Raw genomic sequence first — 24860 nt, 5'->3', positions numbered from 1 at the left:
ATCAGACTGATTCTAAAATGTTAAAATTTTAATATTTATGTACTATGGTTTTATCTGGTTTTATATAATGTAGTATTATCTGATTATATTCATTTTCTCAGTGGATTAATTAATGAGGATTTTGTAGGCTATAATGACTGTCCCTGCTTAATGATTGTTCTGACTTTATAAATAGAATTTATTTCATATTCCCGTATTATAACCAGCACAATAATAGGTCACATTCTTTCAGTGAATAGAGATGTCTTGTTTTTATTGATGTACTCTTGGAAAGTGTTTCATATGAAGCTGGGTGTAAGCCCACCAACTTGGGCGGTTGAGGCAGGAGGATTGCCAAGTTTGAGCCCAACCCGGGCAACTTATTAATAAGATTCTATCTCAAAATAAAAAAATAAATAAAAAGCTGGGATGTAGTTCAGGGGTAAACCCTTGGGTTCAGTCTGCAGCACTGCAAAAAAAAAGTGTTTCACTTGAACTCATATTTAGACATTTTATCGTGGAATTGATAAATGATTTCAAATTGGCCCTTTTATCCTAACTTTTGAATGTTTCATTACTGTAGCAATGATTATGACTGATACAAGCAGCTCCCAGTTTTGAGCGCTTCTTTTATTCTAGGCACTATGCTGAGTGTTTATATGTATTAGCTCATTTAATGCGTAGTACAGCTCTACTAAAATTAACAAAGGAAATTTTGAAAAAAAATTTGAAGCCTGTGTCCCTTTTTCAGATATTCTGTTTTAATTGATGAAGGGCTATAGCATTGGGATAAGCTCCTCGAGTGATTCTGATATACCAAAGTTGGGGACCACTGTTCTAGACCATATTGTGGGTAACTTCTTGAATTATTTTGTGAGAGTATGTAAGTTTGGAGTTTAGACCATACTTAAAATAGACTGCAATAATTCTGGGTCAAACTTGAGTAAATGTTATACTAAAAGTAACATGTTACAAATGACCTACATGTGTGATGCATTTTAAAATTTTTGGTCATGTATTGTTCTACTGATAGAAAGTGGTTCACTATACATTTAGAAAATTGGTTTCTTGACTTTTCCATAGTTTCAGCCTATTCAGGGTAATTGTTATTTGCAGACATTTTTTTTTTTGAGAACAAAATTTGCTTGTCTTTTTGTCCAAGATGTTTTTCATTTAAAAAAAATTGTTTGTTTGCCTGCATTCTTGTTCTTGCCTGGAAGTCCTTGAATAGACAGTTGTGGGAACTGGAAAATATACCAACAATTTAGAAAAAAGCACAAAAATATCTGGTAACCCTTGGGCAATGAGACAGTGCTTGATAGTGATGTGTGCCTATTCTCCTGTAGCTGTTTATTTAACTGGAAGACATCTTTGAAAGAAATCTGGAATGATGGCCCATTTCTAGAGAGGAGTTTGACATTTAAAATTTTAGGTAATAGCTAGACATACAAAATATCGGACTTAATATTTATAATACAAAACTAGTGAGTGATAACAGATTTATGAGTTACTTGCATTGATGGTAGTTTAAAAGTATGGGTAGTAAGGCCTGAGTCCCTGAGTTTGAATACTTGCTTCATCCCTTATTAATTATAAAATTGTGGGTAAACTTTTTAACTTCTTTTTGCCTCTGTTTCTTTATTACCCCATTGGCTTATCATGGGGATTAAATAAGTTAAAAACCTATAAACATTTTCAGTAGTACCTGTCATATAGTCAGTCCTCATGTTAGAAATAATAACCCACTTCAATCTAATGTATGAAATATGATATGTCAAGAGCTTTGTAATGTTGTGAACAACCAATAAAAAAAAAATTAAAAAAAAATATATAAAAAAAGAGAAATAATAACATCTGAGTAAAGCTGCTAATTTTTTGAAAGTATTTTCATGATATAATATATAAGTTTCATTTTTGTTTCTGGGATTGAATTTAAAACAATATTGCCATGCAAGAGTCTGAAATACTTAGGGTGAGATACAGACACACACATATAATGGTTACATTAATGATTAAATTTTTATTCAAAATATAGGTTTATGATTAAGAGAAACAATTATAGTTCTACATAAAGAATAGGTTGTATGTATTTATTCCACCTGGATATATATTGTTAAGTGACTAAATAAAGATGTTTTAGTTTTTATGTATAAATATATACACAGTATAACTGTATAACTTGTTCCTGTTTTGTTCCCTCTTTACCCTTTATATTTTGATTTTTAGGAATTAAGTAAAAATCCTGTTGATGGTAGGACTTTAAAAATAAGTCTCAAGTAAGTCAATAAGACCCACAATACTTTGAAAATTATAACATATTAATATTTGTTTGTTTTTCAGTAGAGGGAGATGAAACCTCAGATCATTTATGCATCCGTTTGACAACAAATGATAAATAGGATACCAAGTCATTACTGTCTTGTTTTAGATGCTCCAGTTCTAGAATAACGTGGTAAGCACAAGGACAACAACCTCTAACGATGAAAACATGTTAAAGGAATCTCGATTTTCAGATTATTTCCCCAAGAGACAATGTTTAAATTTGTAGAAATTTTCTGTGACCAAGAATGTGATGCTTTGTTTTCAGTAACTTAGGAAATGTGGATCACCAACTTTCTGTAACTTGGAAATATTTTGTTTGCTAACAGTCCTTTGAGGTTGTGGTTTCAAAGCCAGTGGATATCATTTGACCTTAACCTACTGATATTTTTCAGGTGTCTTTCTTACTAAAATATTTGTTTCAGTGGCTACTTTGCAGAGTCATAATTGCAACTGTGGTTGCTAAATAGAAAGTGCTTGTAGGACTGATGTTTATTTAAAGGATATAAAGGAGAGATCAGACTTAATCTGTTCTTCTCTGTCTTTAACTCTACCATTATATTTTTCTTTCTTTTATTTTATTTTATATCTATTTTTCATTTGATTTTATATTTTTGTTGTTAATCTTTATTTTTATTAGCATATATTAGTTGTACATATTAATGGGATTTAGTGTTGTATTTCCACACGTGTGTATAGTATGCACCTACCAAATCCAATTTCTTTCTGTACCCCTGCCTTCAACACTCCCAGACTCTTGCCATCTCTATTGTACATTTAGGTTGACTTTTTCACCCCCTCTTAAATTTGTGGATATTTCTGACAGTCATGAACACAGTTATCGAGTGGGAAGGAGGATCCATATTTTGTCATTGAAGTTACTTGTGAACTGGAATTTGTTTTATGTTTTAAAAATGTTTTAGAAAAAAAGTTTTAGTTACAGATAATAGTGGGGTTTAGTTACAGATAATAGTGGGGTTTAGTTACAGATAATAGCAGGGTTCATTTATTTTAATATAATCATAAATGCATGGAATATAATTGGCTCCATTTCCAATACTTCCTCTTTCTCTTCCTTTCTCCCCTCCTTCCCTTTTTCCTCCTGCACTGCTTGTCTTTTTTCTATTTATTTATTGTCTCTTTAGTTGGTGCTTTAAAGCAAAATTTGGTCAATTTCTGTCCACAGTTTCTCCCTTTTTCCATCCCTTCTCCTTTTCCTTCTTCTATCTCTGTCTTCTAATGTACTAATCTATCTTCTATTTTTTTATGCAAAAAAGGGCTCTTCACTTTTTTCCTTATTTTGCTATAGCTTCTGTATATGAGAGAAAACATTTGACCTATGACTTTCTTTTTTTATTGATTTTAAAAAATAAATGACAGCAGAATGCATTACAATTCTATTACACACATAAGCACAGTTCTCTGGATCTCTGGTTCTATATAAAGGATGTTGACACCAGATCGTGTCTTCATACATGTACTTTGGATAATGATGTCTATCACATTCCACCATCCTTGCTAACCCCCTACCCCTTCCCTTCCCCTCCCACCCCCTGCCCTATCTAGAGTTTGTCTATTCCTCCCATGCTCCCCCCACCCCACTATGAATCAGCCTCCTTATATCAGAGAAAACATTTAGAATTTGTTTTTTGGGGATTGGCTAACTTCACTTAGCATTATCTTCTCCAGTGCCATCCATTTACCTGCAAATGCCATGATCTTATTCTCTTTTATTGCTGAGGAATATTCCATTGTGTATATATGCCAAACTTTTTTTATCCATTCATCTACTGAAGGGCATCTAGGCTCCACAGTTTAGCTATTGTGAACTGACTTCCTGAGTCTGGCTTATTTCACTTAACATAATGTTCTCCAGTCCCATCCATTTACTAGTGAGGCTGTTGTGAATTGTGCTGCTATAAACATTGGAAAATGCTGCTTTTAGTTCTTTTGGGTAAATAACAACAGTGGAATAACTGGGTCATATGGTAGTTCCATATCTAATCTTTTAAGGATTCTCCATATTGATTTCCAAAGTGGTTATACTAATTTGCAGTCCCACCAACAATGTATAAGTGTTCTTTTCTCCCCACATCTTTGCCAACCTGTATTATTATTTTTATTATCAATGACTGCCATTCTAATTCTGATGAGATGAAATCTCTGTATTGTTTTGATTGAATTTCTCCCATTGCTATGGATGTTGAACTTTTCAAAAATATATGTGTTGGCCTTTTGTATTTCTTCTTTTGAGAAATGTCTATTTAGTTCATTTCCACACTTATTGATTGGATTATATTTTTTTGTTTGTTTTTGGTATGTGTGTGTGAAGTTTTTTGAGCTCTTTATATATTCTGGATATTAATCCTCTATCAGAAAAGTAGCTAGCAAAGATTTTCTTCCATTTCATAGGCTCTTTCTTCATGTTTTTGTTTCCTTTGCTGTACAGAAGCTTTTTAATTTGGTGCCTTCCCATTTTGATTCATGTTTTTATTTTGCAGATAAAGTTTTTTTCTTCATTTTTAAATAATTTTTTATTTGTTTTAATTAGTTACACATGACAGTACAATGATCTTGACATATCATACATTTGAATCAGATGGGGTATAATTTCTCATTTTTCTGAGTGTACAGGTTGCAGAATCACGTAGGTCATGCAGTCACCTATATACACACAGCAGTAATAGTGTCTATTTTATTCTGCTCTCCTTCCTTCCCCCCCTTCCCCTCCCATCACTTCTCTCTACCCAATCTAGTGTGACACACTTCTTTTTTTTCCTCACATCGTCATACATGTATTCTGTATAAGGATGAGGGTCTCCTTCCATTTTCCATGCAATCCCCCTTCTCCCTCCCTTTTCTTCCCACCTCTCTTCCCTATCTAGAGGTAATCTTCTCATGCTCTTCCTCCCTATCCCATTTTGAGTCACCCCCTTTATATCAGAGAAGACATTCGGCATTTGATTTTTTAGGGACTGGCTAACTTCATTTAGCATAATCTGCTCTAATGCCATCCATTTCCCTGCAAATGCCATGATCTTGTTATTTTTTTTATTTTTTTTAAAGAGAGGAGAGAGAGAGAGAGAGAGAGAGAGAGAGAGAGAGAGAGAGAGAGAGAGAGAGAATTTTTTAATATTTATTTTTTAGTTCTCGGCGGACACAACATCTTTGTTTGTATGTGGTGCTGAGGATCGAACCCGGGCCGCACGCATGCCAGGTGAGCGCGCTACCGCTTGAGCCACATCCCCAGCCCGATCTTGTTATTTTTTAGTGCTGAGTAATACTCCATTATGTGTAAATGCCACATTTTTTTTAATCCATTCATCCATTGAAGGGCATCTAGGTTGGCTCCACAGTCTAGCTATTGTGAATTGTGCTGCTATAAATACTCATGTGGCTGTGTCCCTGTAGTATGCCGTTTTTAGGTCATTTGGGTATAGTCCAAGAAGAGGAATAGCTGGGCCAAATGGTGGTTCCACTTCCAGCTTTCCAAGGAATCTCCATACTGCTTTCCAAATTGGCTGCACTAATTTGCAGTCCCACCAACAATGTATGAGTCTACCTTTCTCCCCGCATCCTCGCCAGCACTTGTTGTTGTTTGACTTCATAATGGCTGCCATTCTTACTGGAGTGAGATAGTATCTTAGAGTAGTTTTAATTTGCGTTTCTCTGATTGCTAGAGATGGTGAGCATTTTTTCGTGTATTTGTTGATTGATTGTATATTCTCTTCTGATAAATGTCTATTCAGGTCCTTGGCCCATTTGTTCATTGGGTTATTTGTTTTTTTGTTGTTTAACTTTTTGAGTTCTTTGTATACCCTAGAGACTTGAGCTCTATTTGATGTGTGAGGAGTAAAAATTTGTTCCCAGAATGTAGGCTCCCTAATCACCTCACGTTTTGTTTCTCTTTCTGAGAAAAAACGTTTTAGTTTGAATTTGTCCCATTTGTTGATTCTTGGTTTTAATTCTTGTGCTATAGGTGTCTTATTAAGGAACTTGGGGCCTAACCCCACTTGATGGAAATTAGGGCCAACTTTTTCTTCTATTAGACGCAGAGTCTCTGGTTTGATTCCTAGATCCTTGATTCATTTTGAGTTAACTTTTGTGCATGGTGAGAGATAGGGATTCAATTTCATTTTGTTGCATATGGATTTCCAGTTCTCCCAGCACCATTTGTTGAAGATGCTATCCTTCCTCCATTGGATGCTTTTAGCACCTTTGTCTAATATAAGGTAGTGGTAATTTTGTGGGTTGGTCTCTGGGTCCTCTATTCTGTACCACTGGTCTACCAGCCTGATTTGGTTCCAGTACCGTGCTATTTTTGTTACTATTGCTCTGTAGTATAGTTTAAGATCTGGTATAGCGATACCACCTGTTTCACTCTTTCTTGTAGATAAATTTTGATTGAGCAAGTTTAGAGTATTGGCTTGATTTCTTAGAACCATATAATTATTCAATTATACTTAAGAGTCAGCATAAGTTATGTAGTTCTAAAGAACTGAGTATTTCAGAAGTTAAAGACTATTTGGGAAAGCTTGGAAAATTCCTATGCAAGTAAGGGAAAATTGAATGTATCATTATCTGTACATGTATATTGAGCATGTTGAGGTCTTCATTTTTTTGAGATTGGAAAATAATTTTGAGAAATACTGTTATTTATGAAGATCTGTGAGTTTAAATTTGGCATCTTGAATTTTAAAGTTTAATTCAAGACTGGGAAATGTTGTATATTTCTTTTACATAACAAGCTAATCTCTAATTTGTAGCTATTTTGGAACAGAGAATTTTACATATTACTCTTTGTAATCTAAACTCTTTGAAAAATTTTGAGTTATTTGCTCCCAAAAAAATACCCTGCCAGATTTTGAAGAATTTTTTTCCTATAATTATGAAGAATGCTTCTACTGGAAAAAAATGGTTCTTTTCATCTATCAATGGGGTGCTTTTGTTGTTTTGTTTTGTTACCATAGAATACAACCCAGTTAATTATATGGGTTACTGGAAATGAATTTGAATGCCAGAGTAAGATTATGTAATAACTCTTTCAGAGAGGGGGCCATTTAACCAGTAAGTACCTTACTAGCCTTTCCAGAGTTCTTTTTAACTTTACTTATGTGTCTTAATGTTTTATGGCTTTTATGTTTGGAAATGACAACAAAGACATACTAGGAAATGTAGTTGCAATATTTAAATTATTAAATACTGTAGAAAATGATGTTTCACAAGTATGCATTTCAGTTAGTTCCTATTTGTTTTCCTATTTGGATATAAATATGAAAATAAAGTAGCTGAACATCTGATAAAATTATGTTGACTTCTAAAATTTTAAGATAGTGTTTGATTGTAGCTTTCCTTTTGTTTTATGTTTATTTTGAAGGTACATTGATTTTTCACATTAATTATTTTATTGTGCTGTAATATTACTACATGGAAGATATGTCAAAATATATGGATTAATTCAAAGTATTGTCAAATGAAAACAAAAAGGATATTAATTTTAGGATTTATGTTTTCTTTGGGTAGTTAATATTAGAATAATGCATTTTTTTTTCATCCTAAAGCACTTACGTGAATTTAGTGTTAGTAGGATCAGTTATTTGTAAGTGTTGGCAACTGATTTTTGCTTAAGAATTTGGGAAGCAGAATGTTATAGGCAAAATATTTCAAAAATTTTTAATTTTTAAATTATACCCTTTGTATTTTCATTTCTAATTTTGCTGTAAATAAATTTTTAAACTCATGTAAAAAGAGTTTATCAAATGGGAAAAAGTATGATTTATTAGAAAAACACTTAAGATTATTATTGTTTTTTTAAAAATTCACACATAGCAGGTACAGATTTTTAGAGAACTTATGCAAAGAAGAAAATGATAGAAACTGTATTACAGCTATTAATGTGCAAAAAAGTATGATTCATTAGAAAATAGTTCAGATTATTGTTTTAAAAGAGACTATCTGCACATCATCCATTGGGTTCTGATTTAATTATAATAAGACATATCAATCCATAATCGTTAAATACAAATTATTTAGCTATTTTTCTAGCGTAATCACTTTTATTCTGAATTCTTCTGGAGAAGATGCTGAGTGAATTAAATTTCAGTGTTTAATTTTCTGACTTTTTTTTTTTTACTTTTTCATCTATTTATCTTCATAATGCCAGTATATTTTTTTCCTGATTTTTAAAAAGAGACTTGAACTATAATATAAACTTAAAAATTTGTTTTGAGGTATTGTTGCTTTTATTCCTGTATACTCAAAGGAACTTCCTTTTGTTTCAAATATCCCATCTTTTGAGTGAAAAAGTTTTCACAGTAAAAATATTAAGTATTAAGATACTCTGAATATATTATCATTATCCTCATTTATAATCCTGTCACTCTCTCCTGTGATATAATTAGTCATCATATGTTTCATAAGTCACAGTATTACATATAAGATATACAAAAATGAATAAATTGAGATATAATTAATTCTTAAGATATTTCCATTGTAGTGGTAGAAACTAATAAACAACAATAACAGAGTGGTCTGTAATAAAAGTGCATAGAATGGGCATGTAGGAATGGACAGAGATAACATTCTGAGATTAAGGAATTAATTGAAAAGAATTGACAATAATGTGACTTGTGAGTTTGACTTTTGAAGAAGATAAGGTACAAAGTTTTAGAGACCTTAAGCAAACATATAAGAAAATGGTAGAAACTATAGTCTATCCAAGCAAAGTTGGCACTCTCACCAACACACTGCTTTTATTTGAAATATCGTTACTTGTAAATATGTGTCTTTTAGTTTTCTGAAATCTTAACCTTCTATAATAGTGCAGGATATGGAAATTTATGGTAAAGGGCAGTACCTGATACTTCTAGAACCTCTTGAGAGTGACCATTTTGGAGTCCACATGTGAGATTTGTCTTTCTGTGTCTGGTGTACTTCACTTAGCATAACATTATCCATGTTAATCCATATCATTACAAATATCAGGATTTGCTCTTTTTAAAGGATGGGTAAGTAATATTCCATTGTGTATAAGTACTACATTTTCTTTGTCTGTTCATCCATTGTTTGACACTTAGGTTAATTGCATATCTTGGCTACTGTGAGTAATGCTGCCATGAACATGGGAATACAGATGTCTCCTCAATGTACTTATTTCATTTTCCCTGGATGATATATACTTAGAAATGGGATTGCTAGATTGTAAGGTAGTACACCTAATATGTTTTGTGGGCCTGTGTTAACCCAAGTGTTCCGTGCATGTCATCTTAAAATTTGTTTAAGTATTTACTCAGTCATCCACGTCTACAATATTAACTAAAAAAAAAAAAATCAAATGGGAACCTCACTATGACCATTAACTAGAAATTTACTGACAATAATTAACATCTTTGTGTATGGCCCTCAAACAATTTCAAATCCAATGCCTAGGCATACTTGTCTACAACTGAAATTACAGTTATCTCTTAGTGTTCTCTGGGATTGGGTGCAGGAACCCCTGCGTGTACCAGAATTGGCAGATGCTCAAATCCCATATGTAAAATGGCCTAATATTTGTATAGGACTTATGCACATTCTCTTGTGTATAGTCAGCTTCTCTGTATCTGTGGGTTCCACATTTGTGGAACCAGCCACCTGCAAATCAAAAATGTAGTTAGGCCTAGAATGGACTGAGACTGCACTGAATATTTATCGATTCTTTTCTTGGCATTATTCCCTAACTAACATAGTATACCAACTATTTATATTGGGTTACATTGTTTTAGTTATTATAAGTCATCTAGAGATGATTATATGCATGTTATATGCAAACATTATTCCATTTTATATAATGGACTAGAGCATTTCTGGGGCTTGGTATCTGTAGGGAGATCCTGGAATCAATTTTCCTTAGACACTGAAGGACAATACATATCTCTTTTGGGTATGTGCTGGGTTATCAACTACAAATCTTGTACCCTTTCTCTTAGTATGGATTTTTCAGTATACAAAGTTTGAGGCAAGATCCTTTGATACAATTACTTTATTTGGGAGTAGGAAGACTGGAATGGGAGAGAATGAGATAGGAAAGGAAGAAAAATGAACAAAAAAAATGTATTATTGAGGTCATTGGTAGATACAATGGGAGCCCAATTCCTAATAAGTTGAAAGAATGCATTCCGGAATTGTACATCTGAAAGTTAGGCAGTTGGAGCAGGTTTTGTGGTCTTAGGGAAGGCACACGGGAGAGAGAACACTGCTCACAATGAAGGCCAGATACCATCACAATGCTAACATTTGAGCTTGCAGATACCACTATTAAGACTAAGATTTGTCTTCGACTGGGAGGATTTTTTCAGGGCTCTAGTGGCATTTGCTTCAGCCCGTCCCTTGAGCAGCTTGCATCTACCCTGTAACACATTGCCTAGTCCGTTTTTGAGTCAAGTTGATGACCCATTGAAATCACTATAAAATTATTAGAAGAGTTAGTGGAACATAATGGACCCCTCATAGTTGAAACTGTTTAAAAGGTTATAATTTTATATCATCTTCTGTCTCCTCTACTTTTTTAGGTTTTCTGAACATTTGACTAGCATCCCAGCTGATCTAGATTGCTTGCTTGTGGGGTAGCCGAACCATGATTCCTGAGACAGTTGGCCCCTTAATGACGCAGTTGCCTGCCACAGGCAACCTATTGTCACTAGATGTTGACATGCTTAAAGACATCTAGTGAATCCCCTGAGTCCTGGTCATAGTCCTTGTTGCCCTGGTTATGTAGTAGCAGCTTTAGCTGATATTCACAATACTTGGGTTACTGTCTTTCAGGGTGTGACCAGTTGTCTCTTGATTCATTAGCATGAGATGCCAAAGGGATGAGGCAGCACTCATAGCTTTACGGATTGGGGAAATCTTAGGGTCTTTGGTGGAATTATCACACCTTTCCCACCCAAGGAACCTGTTCCTTTGCTTTTGTAGAGATGAAAAGACAAATTTGAGAATAGGTCACTGAAGTGATTGGAAAGGCCAGTCTGACTTGACACCACTCAATTCAGGACTTAAGTTTGCCAGCTTTTGGGTCTAACAAATCATGCAGTGGCTATTGTTGATTGCATATATCACATTTTGGAAATTAGTGCCTTAAATCTGACTGTGGTTCCTTATTTGTATGCTACCCTGATTATGACGCTGGTCATTTGGCCATTGTGGTAGACAGACTGACATTAATGTGATATATGGTAAGATTAGCAGTTCCCATAGCTGCATACTTATTTTATATCCTTTACCATGAAATATGTTTCTTGATCTGAGGTGATACTAAATGTGATCTCCTGTAAGACAATTTTAAGTAGTGTGAATGACAGCTATTCTATAGTAAACAAATTTATCCCATATCCAAAGCAGATGCCAGCTCTGCTAAGGTAGTCATCACTCCAGCATGGAATGAATTCAGTGCAGAATATTTGTCACTACATGTTTGATTGTCTACTTTTGACATGTGCACCATATTGAGGTTCATCCTTGGTTTCTACTGCTGAGAGGAGTATCTGCAATAGAGATTGTTAGATATGACTTGGTGAGAAGTAACGAGGTCATTGCTTACATGGGTATCATCTGTTCCTGCCACCTTAAGGCTATTCATGGGTCCTGAAAACATAGGGCAGCACGGCTGAGAACAGAGGTTGTATGAGACCTCCCTCACTTTTATGGCATATCTTTGTGGGTTGTCAACTGAATGCTTACGTATTTTGCAGGGTGCTTCTACTTTGGCTGGACTCAAACTGCAAAATATTCCAGACACTCCATAACCTCCCAAATATCTTTTAAACTCACAGTCTCTTAATGCTGCCATATGAACTAGAGTTTTGCCTTACAGATTTGACACCCAGAATTGTCTAAAGAAAGACCCTTGGGGAGTTACCATGAAAGCCTCTGGCCTTCACTCTTGGCTCTCCTCACTCATATCCTGTCATAATGTCTTGAACTTTTCTCTCTTCATTCTTAATTTAGGAAAACTGTTACTTTGTGCCTCTCCTCCTCCCTGTACTGTGGTCCAAGTACTTTTCCTAGGAGAAGAACTGGGCATGAATGTAGACATTCTCTATGTATCTTTCCTTTCTCAAGGATTACAGATCTTCATGGGTTACTTCTGAAAGGTTTCATAGATTCTCTTCAGGTTTCATGTCTAGTTGTTTTTAATGGAGGATGTCCTGAGCTAGCTACTCTCATGGCCCACACTAGAAGTTCCTAGTTTTTCTTAATTACCTTTTCCATTGGACATGGAAGCATTTGGAGTTAATACAGGCATGAATTCTGGGCTTATTCTTCTCTGGCTCCTTGTTTAGTGTCCAAACGATTTCCCAGCACTTCAGCCTCTCTTCTTTACCTATTAGTTCAGTGGCATTAAGATTCTAAAGTGGCACGGACTAACCTGAGCTTTCAGTTCCCTAGTGCTTTTGTTGGGTTTTCTGATGGGAATATTCTAAGAACTTTAAACCAACAAAATTCACAGTTGTAGAAACAGGAAGTATAAATTTTTTCTCTTGGTGATTGAGAATTTCCCTTAACTACCAAAAGAATATCCCTGACTTAAGCTATAATACTATAGACATTCATTTTTTAGGTAATTTTAATTCATATTTTAGAGTCATTTCTAAACCAGACCTGAACATTCTATTTCTCAATCCTTGGTTATTTTTATCAGTCTCTAGGTGATGATCCGATGATGCTGGTCTGGGGACCTGTTACTATTTGGATATGAAGTGTCCTCCAAAACTCCCATTAATGCATAAATATTGACAAGTGAAGAGATTGGATTATGAGAGCTGTAACATAATCAGTCCACTCTAGTTTGAATGGACCAACTTGGGGGTAACTGCAGGCAGATGGAGTATAATTGGAGAAAGTGGGTCATAAGGGGCATGCCCTAGAAGGATTATTCTTCCTGTGCTCACCCCACTACTTCTTAACCCCACCGTAAGCTGAGCAGCTTTCCTCTGCTGGGCTCTTCCCGAACGATGTGCTGCCTTACCTTGAGCCCAGAGCAATGGAGTCCATTTGTGAATTGAGACCTCTCAAACCTTGAGCTCCAAATGAATTATTCCTCTCCTAAGTTGTTCTGGTTAGGTATCTTGGTCATGGTGATATAAAACTGACTAAAATAGAACCATTCCATAGAGATCACAGGAAATCCTCATGAGACCATATATCAAGAAAGGGAAAATAGCAGTGGGTGCTGTGGGAGCTGAGCCATTTGTGTATAAATGTTCACTCTTGCAGGATGTTTGGTCCTGCCTGTTGTTACAAATAGTATTTCTACTTTATAGAACACTGTTGTACTTTTACAACTATGATTTGTGAGTTAAATACTCATTTTGTAATGGTTAGCTCAGTTTATGTTTTAACTTCATGGTCCACAGTCAAGTGGTCTTGGTATTTTTTCCTCAATGCATAGACATCCTGACGTTTTAAGTCTTTTGGTGGAAACTAGGAGTAATACTTTATGCACAAACTTTTGGAAGTATAGCAGGGCTTCTTTTTTTTTTTTTTTTCAAAAGTGAATCTAGTGTGATCTTCTGAGTTTGTGGACTCTTTTAGTTTTGGGGTCTGAATGAGGGCAATGATTTTCTTGTAGTGATTAAGTTAGATTGCTATTCATCAGACAGTTTTTGCTTATGTTGATCAAGTAAAACTTTAGTAGACTACTCTCTATTTCATTTCTGAAATATTGTGATTTATTAACCTTTGCTGCAGATCTATGTGGGTTAAAACATTTTAATTGTTGCTCTCATCTTATTTCCCATTATAGTAGTCACATATGACTTGTCAGTAGTGGTTAAATGCTTTTTCTTGGTTTCTACCACTCTGTAATTCCATCATTCTTAATGATTACAGTGATTCCATTTAAAGTGCATCATTTTTCACTATTATTCCTGGCATGCATCTAATAGACACCACAGAGCTTTTACTGATATATTTCTCAAATATATGTTGAAGGGGGTGTTCTCTGGATCCTCCTGGGAGACATAAAGAATGGCAGTTCACATGTAATAAATGTACTTGCACTCCTCTCTCCCCATGGCTGTGGATTTCTTCTCTATAACAGGTTATCATACTGGCGTGGATCAGATCTCTGGAGGACTTGTTAAAACAGATTTCTGGGTTCCCCTGTCAGCTTCTGATTTAGTATCTCTGGAGTAGGCCTAAGAATTTAAATTTTTCTCAATTCATAAGTGATGCTGCTGATGTTGATCTGGGAACCACACCTAGAGCACTATTGCTGTATATATATCAAGGAGATTGTGGTCATCTGAACATTAAGGCAGGGCACTGTTATGCTTACATTTTATTCAACTGGCTAGGAAGCTGTTAAATCATTCCTGCCTGTTTGATTTCATATATTGTAGCAATTACTCAGTAGCAGATAGTTGAAAGTCCTCAAAAGACCCTATCAGTATATAAAGAATACAGTACTTTAATAAAGATAAAGGTGTAGTATAGCAGTATAAAAAAAAGAACAAGCAAACATATGAGAGGCTTTTCTCTCAGTCACATAGAACACACTTTATATGTAGATTCTGAACCATCAAAACGCATGTGAGATTGATCCCTTGGACTCAGGGATGCCACATATTCATCTGACAGAGTCTTTTATATCCCTTTGATTATGTTTTATAGCTTCTTTTAAATTTCAGTAATGCAAAAAATCTTTTTCTTGAAGTTGTATTATGCATTTCGCACTGCTATTTTTCTTCTTTCATATTAAATATTTTCCTTAAATATCTTTTTTGTCCATTTATGTTAATTGGTGAAAGGACTAAAATGATGGATAGAATGTCTCCATTTAGGAGCTGAGAGATAAATGTACAGAGACAAAGCATTTTGTTGTATTGGTTTAACTTCAGTCATTTTTTCTGCTTACAGTTCTCTCATTTTCTGCATGGTGGATATAAACCAGACTACCAATCTGGGAGATGCTGAATTAGGAAACAGGTTCAAACTCATTATTCATTGTATGTAGAATTTTATTTTGTTTTTAGTATAGTGCACTACACTGCCCTGTTGTGCTTGACATCACTAAATTGGAACTCTGACATATTTCTGGTATAATTTTTCTAAGACATTTTGATCTGAAGTTCCCTTTGTAATCTTGCATATTATTGGGGCTCCAAAATAATTTTAATTTATGTGAATCTTCCATGTGAATGCTTCCATGTTAGAAAATAAAGCAAATAATATAAAGTATTTGTTCACTTATTGTAAATTAGCAACAATTCAATTAGTTTTTACATGATTGACACATTTATAAAAATTTATAAAGCAAAATATTGAGGAGAGAGGCATTGTTTTAAATTTTTGTAAATCTTCTTAATGTCCAGTTAGTAGAAGAAAAGTGGATTTTCATATCTGCTTTGCATTTTTGTCTTTCCTATAACACATGTTTTTTAGCCCCTGAAATTCCACTATGCTCATGAAAGACTGAGCATGCAAAAGGCAGGTGACAATTATTATTATCAAAGTAGTTTTTTTCCCTCACAGCCTCCCTTAAAGGATCCAGGGGCACAGTAAGTATAATCAGATCATCATTTCAGAACTCCTGCTCTATAGAATAAACTTCCTTTCTTCTACTGAGTAGTGGAGTGGTAATTACCTAGGCATTTGTGGTTGGACGGGGTCATTGCTTTAACTTCTCTACACAGAATATCAGTAAATTCTGACACTTTTTAAAAACTCCATCCACTCACTCTTCCTATATAAAAATAAGACTATTATGTGGTATATCCCTGGAAATGCTATTGCAGATTTAAGACGATGGTCATCAGCTACCACCAGGATTCTGTTTTCAAAACAGCTTGGCTAACATTGTTACCTTCCTAGAAGAGGAAAAGAGAACAAAGAGAGGAAGAGAATCCTCTTTTAAGAAATGGGAGAACTTATGACTCTCCACAGTCATCTCCTGCCAAATCTCTCCATATCAGACCTTTGCGATAAGCATCAAATAATTTGTAATCACTTCCGTTGCTGTTCTTTTTTGTGCTTTTTGATTTTATCTTTTAAAGTTTAGATTTTTTTGTTTCAATAGGTATTTTCATCAATAAAAATTATTATTGAAATATTTTTATTACATCATAAGTTTCATATTATTGAATATCTTATTGGAGTCAGCAAATTGTGGTAAGACATTAAAAGGTGGCATGAGATGAATCTTCTTTCATCTGATTTATATGAGTCATTACACATATGAAAAGATGTTCAGTCTCCACTCATCCATGGCAGTGAGGTGGGCAAACAGATAAAGCTTCAATAATTTAATTGATTCAAACTGGCATAATGTTTATTTCTTATGCTTTTATTAGTGCATTGTAGTTATTCATAATAGTTTGGTTCATTTTGACAAAATCATACATGCAAGGAATTGAATTTACTTCATTTCAGTCCCCAGTGTCACCCTTTCTCTCCCCTCCTCCCTCTCCCCTCCTCCCTCTCCCCTCCTCCCTCTCCCATTCTTCTTTTACTATGTAGCTCTTCATTCCACTCATTTATTTATTTTTTCAAAAATTTTTTTTAGTTGTAGATGGACACAGTACCTTTATTTTGTTTATTTATTTTCATGTGGTGCTAAGGATCAAATCCAGTGCCTTACACATGTGAGGCAAGTGCTCTGCTGATGAGCTACAACCCCAGCCCCTCATTTACTTATTTTTAATTGGTGCTATCTATCTATCTATCTATCTATCTATCTATCTATCTATCTATCTATATAAAGGTGGTGTTCACTGTGATATATTTATATATGCACATAGCTTAATTTTTAAGTTCATTCTGCGTTTCTTCCCCCTTCCTGTCCCTTCTTCCTCCCCCTCAATCTCTTTCTTCTACACTACTAATTTTCCTTTATCTTTATATCTGACCACCTTTAACGCCCCCCCCCCCCCTTATTTGGCCCTAGTCTCCACATAAACTTTGAAGTCTTGATTTTCTGAATCTAGCTTATTTCACTTAGCATGATGTTCTCAGTTCCCTCCACCTACCAGAAAATAACATCCTTTCACTCTTCTTTATGACTGAATAAATTAATTTCATTGTGTGTGTGTATATCCATATGTATATATATCTTTTTTTCTTTTCAATTCTTCTGTTGATGAGCACTATTCTTGGCTATATTATGACTTGTGTTGCAATAAACATTGATGTGCCTTCATTACTGTGGTAAGCTGATTTCAGTTATTTTAGACAAATACCAAGGAGTGGGATAGTTGAGTCATATGGTGGTTCCATTCCTAGTTTATTGAGGAATTTCCAGAGTAATTTTACTAATTTACAGTCCCATCAAAAATGTGTAAGTGTATATTTCCACCACATCCTCACCAGCCTTTATTTGTATTCTTAATAATTGCCATTCTAACTGGAGTGAGATAAAATTGCACTGTAGTTTTGATTTGCATTTCCCTAATTGTTAAATATATTGCTCATTTTTCCCATTTATTTGTTAGCTGTCTGTGTTTTGTTTTTTGGAAAATGTTTAGGTTTTTTTATCATTTATTTACTGTTTGTCATCAGTGTTAAGCTTTGTAAGTTCTTTATGTATTTTAAGTTCTTTATGTATGTAATAGCGATAGCCGGCAAAGATTTTATCCTATTCTGTAGGCTTTCTTCATGATCTTAATCATTTCCTTAGCTGTGCAGAGGGTTTTTAATTTGATGCTGTTATACTTATTGATTCTTATTTTTATTTCTTGAACTTTATGGTTTTTGTTGAGGAACATAGTGCTTGCATCAATTTTTTGAATGTTAAACCTATGTTTTCTTCTTGAAGTTGCAAAATTTCTCATTTAATTTCTAAGACTTGGATCCACTTCAAGTTTACTTTTATACAGGGTGAAAAATCAATTTTTATTCTTTTACATATGGATATGTTTAAAAAGCCGTCTTTTCTCCAACATGTTTTGCACACCTTTGTCAAGTACCAGATGACTGTTTCTATAAGGGTTTGTCTCTCTATTTTATGTTTTATTTCATTGCTCTTCTTTCATGTCTTTTTCAGTGCCAATAACCATGGTCTTTTTGTTGTTCCATCTCTGAAGTATAATTTGAGATCAGGAATTGTGATCTCTCCAGCATTGCTCTGCTTTCTCAGTATCACTTTGGCTATTCTAAGTATTTTATTCTTCCAAATAAATTTTAGGACTGTTTTTTCTAATTGTTGAAGAATGCCATATTTGCATGTGGACTGCATTGAATTTGTATAATGCTTTTGGTAATATAGCCATTTTTACAATATTAATTCTACCTATTTATGAACATAGGAAGTTATTTCCATCTTCTAAGGATGCCTTTTCATTTTTTTCTCCAGTGTTCTGTAGTTTTCATTGTAGAGGTCTTTCATCTCCTTGTTTAGATTAATTCCAAGTGTTTTATTTATTTTTTGAGGTTATTGTGAATGAGATAGTTTTTTTATTTCTTTCTCGGAGATTATTGGAGTATAGAAAAGCTATTGATTTTTGAATATTGATCTTGTATCCTGCTACTTTTCTGAATTTGTTTATCAACTTAAAAGTCTTCTGATGGAGTTCTTTGGTTCTTCTAGATATAAGATCATGTCATCAGCAAACAGATAATTTGACTTATTCTTTTCCTATTTGTATCCCTTAGTTTCCTTTCTCTTGCCTGATTGAAAGAACTATAGAATATAGAAGAACTATATTAAGTAGGAGGGATGAGAGTGGTATTATCCTTATCTTGTTCCTAAGATTATAGGAAATGCTTTCATGTGCTTTCTCTATTCAGTATGACGTTGGCTTTGGTTTATCATATATAGCCCTTATAATGTTGAGATAAGTTCTTCCTTCTTTCATTTCTCCAGTTTTTTTTTTTAACATGAATGTGTGCTGGGTTTTATCAAGGGCCTTTTCTGCATCTATTGAGATGATCATGTGATTTTCCTTCTTAATTCTATTTATGTGGTAATTATATTTATTCATTTGCATATGTTGAACAAACCTTGCATATCTGGGTAAATATGCTATCTTCTTGATGTGTTTTGAATAAATTTTTCTAATATTTTATTATGGATTTTGTATTTGTGTTCATCAGGAATATTGATTTTTAGCTTTCTTTCCTTGATGTGTCTATGTCTGGTTTTGGTATCAGGGTTATACTGGCTTCACAGAATTGAGGGGTGTTCCCTTCCTTTCAATTTCATGGAATAATTTGAAGAAGACTGGTGTTAGCTCTACTTTAACAGTGGTGTAGAACTCAGCTGAGGATCTGTCTGAGCTTTTCTTCTTTGGAAGGCTCTTAATAGCTATTTCAATTTTATTGCTTGATATTGGTATGTTTAGATTTTCTATATTCCTGGTTCATTTTTTGCAGGTTGTATAAGTCTAGAAATTTGCCAGTGTCACCTAGATTTTCCAGTTATTGGAGTATAAATTTTCAAAATCATTTGTAATGATCCTCTGGATTTCAGAATTATCTGTGGTGCTAGCTCCTTTTTCAGCTCTAATTTTCTTAATTTGGTTCTTTTTAATCTTTCTTTTGGTGAGTTCAGCTGGGTTTTAGCTTTTTTTTTTTTTAGAGAACCAATTCTTTGTTTTATCGATGCTTTGTATATTTTTTTATTCTCAATTTTATTGGTTTCGACTGTGACATTATTTTCGGTTTTCTATTGACATTGGAATTAGTTTGCTCTTTTTTTTTCCCTAAGAATTTGAGGTGGAACTTTATATTATTTGGAAACTTTTTTTAAAAAATGTAGGCAATAAATGTTAAATGCAGTTGAAGGCATACAATGGCACTTTGTTCTTTTTATGCTAGATTGTCTTTGAAAAGTATTAAATTGTAACAGACTTAACAAAAAACAAAAAGACTTACTGAATGTCCAAAAAGCTCCTTAGTGTTTGAAAATAAATGCTTAGACAAAAGACAATGTATTTTATATCAAACAAAAGAGCCCTGTAATGCAGCATTCTGTAAAAATAAACAAGACAAGAAGCTGGTATAGGGTTTATTGACAGAGGCAGAGCGTCTTCAGGCAGGTAAGTAAGGAGGCGGTGGTTCCTTCTCAGGCATCTTCACTGCCATTTCATTTAGTAGGTTGGCAAAACAAAACATACTGTGGAAGTGCTTCAAAGGCAGGGTACACGGCAATCTCTGGCACGTTTCTGTTGTTGATATATTTGTAGCAGTTCAAAACACAGTTAATCAGGTAAGCCTTAAAAATGATAAATACCAAAAAGAACACAAGAGCAATGAATAGCAGGCAGCTGGAGTCCAATGCCAGGAGGTCATCTTTGTAGGGAAAATCAGGTAATTGATCCAGATATTCTTTGATTCTTGGCAAATAAATGAGAGAACTGCTAGCAACCAGACAACTGAGAACTAAGTCAAAAAGCTGGGAACAGAAGAATGGAATCAGCCAACCCAGCTGATAAGGAATTGCTCCATATACTAGCATTGAACTAACAGAGATGGCAGAAAGGACACAGGCATCATCGGCCGTCCTCTCAGATGAGTAGTGGTTACCAGTGACTTTACGCTGAATGTTGACAGCTGGCGTTGAGTTTGGATGAGTCAACTTTACAGTCAGCGAAATTGCCATCAACACGGCTCCGCTTGAAAGTCATGGACACCTTCGGGTATCTCGCGGGCCGCGTTCTTGGCCAGTCCCTGACCAAAGCTTTCCGCCCCCAGCTGAACCCAGGGAGCTCAGTCACAGTCTCCAAAGGCAAAGGACGTGTCTTCAAGCCCGCCCCTGGTCCGGGCCCCTCGAAGTTCTTATTTCTTCTATGATCTATTCCTCATATAAATTTCCATGTGCTTATGTGTTTTCTATAATTAATTTGCTTCTGATTTCTAATTTAATTTTATTATGATCTGATAGTATGTATAGGACTATATCAGGGTTGGTTTTTTCTTTTTTTTTTGGTGCTTGTTGATACTTACATTTTGACCTAGAATATGATCTGTTTTGAGAAAGTTTTTGTGAGCTGCTAAGAAGAAGGTGAATTCAGCTATTTTTGAATGAAATTATTTCATGGGTATCAGTTTGGCCCATTTGATTTATAGTATCATGTAGGTTAGAATATATATTTATTGATTTTAAGTTTGGATGATCCTGTCTATTGGTGATAGGGATGTATTGAAATCACCCAGTATTATTGGGATATAGCTGGGATTTAACATCAAGAAGTAGTTTTGGGTCTACTTTTTCCTCTATTGGGCGCAGGGTCTCTGGACTATTTCCTAAGTCCTTGATCCACTTTGAGTTGAGTTTTATGCATGGTGAGAGATAGACATTTATTTTCATTTTGCTGCATATGATTTTCCAGTTCTCCCAGCACCATTTGTTGAAGATGCAATCTTTCCTCCAATGTATGTTTTTTGGTGCCTTTGCCTAGTATGAGATAACTGTATTTATGTGGGTTTTTCTCTGTGTCTTTTATTCTATACCATTGGTCTACATGTTTATTTTGGTGCCAATATAATGCCATTTTTTTAGACTAGCTTTGTAGTGTAGTTTAAGGTCTTGTATTGTGATGCCTCCTACTTCATTCTTCTTGCTAAGGATTGCTTTGGCTATTCTGGGTCTCTTATTTTTCCAAATGAATTTAATGATTGCTTTTTCTATTTCTATGAGGAATAACATTGGGATTTTAATTGGAATCACATTGAATCTGTATAGTGCTTTGGGTAGTATGGTCATTTTGATTATTAATTTAGCCTAGATTTTAAAAAAGATTCCAAATGAATTTCATGATTGCTTTTTCTAGCTCTATGAAGAATGTTATTGGTATTTTAATAAGAATTGAATTAATTCTGTATAACACTTTTGGTAGTATTGCCATTTTGACAATATTAGTTCTGCCTATCCAAGAGCATGAGAGATCTTTCCATCATCTAAGGTCTTCTTCAGTTTCTTTCTTTAGTGTTCTATAGTTTTCATTGTAGAGGCCTTTCACCTCTTTTGTTGATTCTCAAGTATTGTTTTTGAGGCTATAATGATTTTTTTTCCTAATTTCTCTTTCAGAGGATTCATCAGTGATGTGTAGAAATGCATTTGAGTTATGGGTATTGATTTTGTATTCTGCTACTTTGCTGAATTCATTTATTAATTCTAGAAATTTTCTGTTGGAAATTTTTGGATACTCTAAGTGGATGCTGATTCAAAACAGGGAGGGGGAGGCATGGGGAAAATGGAGGAACATTGATAGGGGAGGGTGCAGGGGTGCAGGAAAGATGGTAGAATGAGATGGACATGATTACCTGTAAGACTGCATATAGGGTGTGACACTATATCGTGTACATCAGAGAAATGAAAAGTTGTGCCGCAGTTGTGTACAATGAATAAAAATGCATTTTGCTATCACATATACCTAACTAAAATAAATTTTAAAAAGAAGTATTTATTTTTCATGTAATTAGATGCATTGACATTTGGGGCATAAATATTTATAATCATTTTATCTTTTTGTTAGATTGTGCCTTTTACCAGTATGTAGTAGTTTTCTTTGTCTCTTCTGATTATTTGTTTTAAAATATGCTTTATAATATAGGAGAATGACTATTCCTGCTTATTTCTGGACTCCATTTGGATGGAATACTTTTTCCCTTCATTTTACTTTCAGTCTATGGGTGTCTGCCTATGAGAAGTTTTTTGCAAATAGCATATAGTTGAATCTTGTTTTTTTTTTTTTAATTCATTCTGTCAGTCTTTCATTGGAGAGTTGAGTCCATTTATATTCAATGTTATTATGGATAAATGTTTGTTATTTCCTTTCATTTGTTTGTTTATTTTTGCTATATTTAATTTGATCTTAATTTTCATTTAATTACTTGCTTTTCTAGTGTGCTTCATCTGTTTGGATGTTTTGGATTTGTTTTTTAGTTGTTCTATGTGCAGTATATCTTCATTCTTTGTAGTGCTTGCTTAGTGGACAAGAAGGTTTTCCTTGGGCTGGGTATCTATAGCTCAGTTGGTAGAGTGCTTGCCTTGCATGTACAAGGCCCCTGTTTCAATCCCCAGACCTGTATCCCCACCCCACACAAATTTCTTTTCCTTTATCCTCATCCTGGAAATGTTTTATTTTCACATCAATTCTGAAACATTGCCGCCGTCTGGCTGGGCACAAATCACGAGCCACTGAAGCAGGAACAAACTTTATTTCTGAACTCCACCAGCACACTCCACACACGCTCCCCGGGAACTCTCCTGAACGCCACCCACGCAGCTCCTCCAAGAACCACCAACCAGAAAATCCCTCTTCCTGCATTTCCCTAACCAATGCGAACTCTTCAGGCATCTCCGAGAGCTCAACCGGAACTCAACGGGAACTCCGCGAGAACTCAAAAGTCATCATCTTCATGGCTCGCTGGCGTCACCTCTCAACCACTACTTCTGGCAAAAATGCCATGCGTCATCCCGACTCGGCTGTGGCTCTCAACATCACATAACTTCTTTTTGGGATATAGCAATCTTGACTGGCAGTTGTTTTCTTTTAGATCTTGGAATATCTCATTCCAGGAGGCCCTACTAGAGTGAGCCTATTCCTTTATCTCTAAACATGACCTGACATTTTTCTCCTGCAACTTTTAATATTCTTTCCTTATTTTCTATGTTGGAAATTTTGATTCTAATGTATCTTAGAAAGGTTCTTTTTGATCTTGTCTATTTATTGTTGGATACATACATCCTGTATGTGGATGTCTTATCTCACTTCTAATGTTAGGAACGTTTTCTGCTTTTATTTCATTGAAGAGGTTCTTAATGCCTTTAGCCTATATCTCTATGTTCACTTAGGCCAATGACTCTCTTGATGTTGTCTCAGAATTATTGTAAATTCTGAGGTCCCCCTCTAGCTGTTTTTATGTGGGGCATGTTTGCTGGTTTGGGTTTTTTCTCTCCCCTATTTTATGTGTTGATGTATTCTTGAGGTTCAAATGGGGTTTGTTCATGTGTGGATCTCTGCTATACATCTGGGTCTGAGGGTCCTCCCATAAATTCCACTTTTAAGGTGAGGAGTCTAAACCACCACAAACTTTCCATAGTCCACCACCATGGATGTGAATTACCAAGGATCAGACCTTGAATACAGATGAATCTGTCTGACTGGTTACGTGTATCTTCCCAGTTGCTTATATGGGATGTCAGCAACAATGGGGGAATCTCCTCAGTTTCCCCAGCCTAAATTACCCTAGGTACAGTCCTTGCTGCACCTGTTTCAATTACTCTGGAAGAGGCACCCTTGACTCCACAGTAGGCAACTGCTGAGTCTAGCTGGCAACATCCTTTATGAGTTCTCAATCTCCAGCTTATGCTAGCTGTCCTGTGGCCTCCTGTAAATGGTTCCTATTACTGCAGCTGTGGTTCCTGGCAGACTCTGCTTGTTGGCTGAGTGAATTTGATCACTTATCACCTCCCCACATCATCTCTGGGTCAGTTAAGATCAGCCTCCATCTATATTCCTCAGGTTCTCGCAAGCCAATTTTATTTGCCACACTTTCTTCTATCTCTGCCTGTACTCCCCTCCCCTCAGTAGTGGGCTGGTGACTAAGCTGGTCCATCTCTAATACATTATTTCTTCTATTGT

The 24860-nt window shown here is 34.9% G+C and overlaps 1 protein-coding gene and 1 pseudogene across 1 annotated transcript in view; one reads left to right on the top strand and one right to left on the bottom strand.

Annotated features, from left to right (window-relative positions):
- Positions 1-24860, top strand: part of Tdrd15 (tudor domain containing 15) — a 57101-nt gene that overhangs the window by 28216 nt on the left and 4025 nt on the right. The window contains exon 4 of the mRNA XM_078029613.1: positions 2320-2431. Coding sequence (XP_077885739.1) covers positions 2320-2378 — 59 coding nt within the window. The 3' untranslated portion in view covers positions 2379-2431. The remainder of the gene's footprint in view (positions 1-2319; positions 2432-24860) is intronic.
- Positions 20266-20872, bottom strand: LOC101978569 (lysosomal-associated transmembrane protein 4A pseudogene; annotated as a pseudogene).

The sequence above is a fragment of the Ictidomys tridecemlineatus genome, chromosome 12, assembly GCF_052094955.1.
Source record: "Ictidomys tridecemlineatus isolate mIctTri1 chromosome 12, mIctTri1.hap1, whole genome shotgun sequence".
In the NCBI taxonomy this organism is placed as follows: Eukaryota; Metazoa; Chordata; class Mammalia; order Rodentia; family Sciuridae; genus Ictidomys; species Ictidomys tridecemlineatus.
The sequence above is the reverse complement of the archived record's forward strand: the minus strand, read 5'-3'. Positions and strand labels throughout refer to the sequence as shown.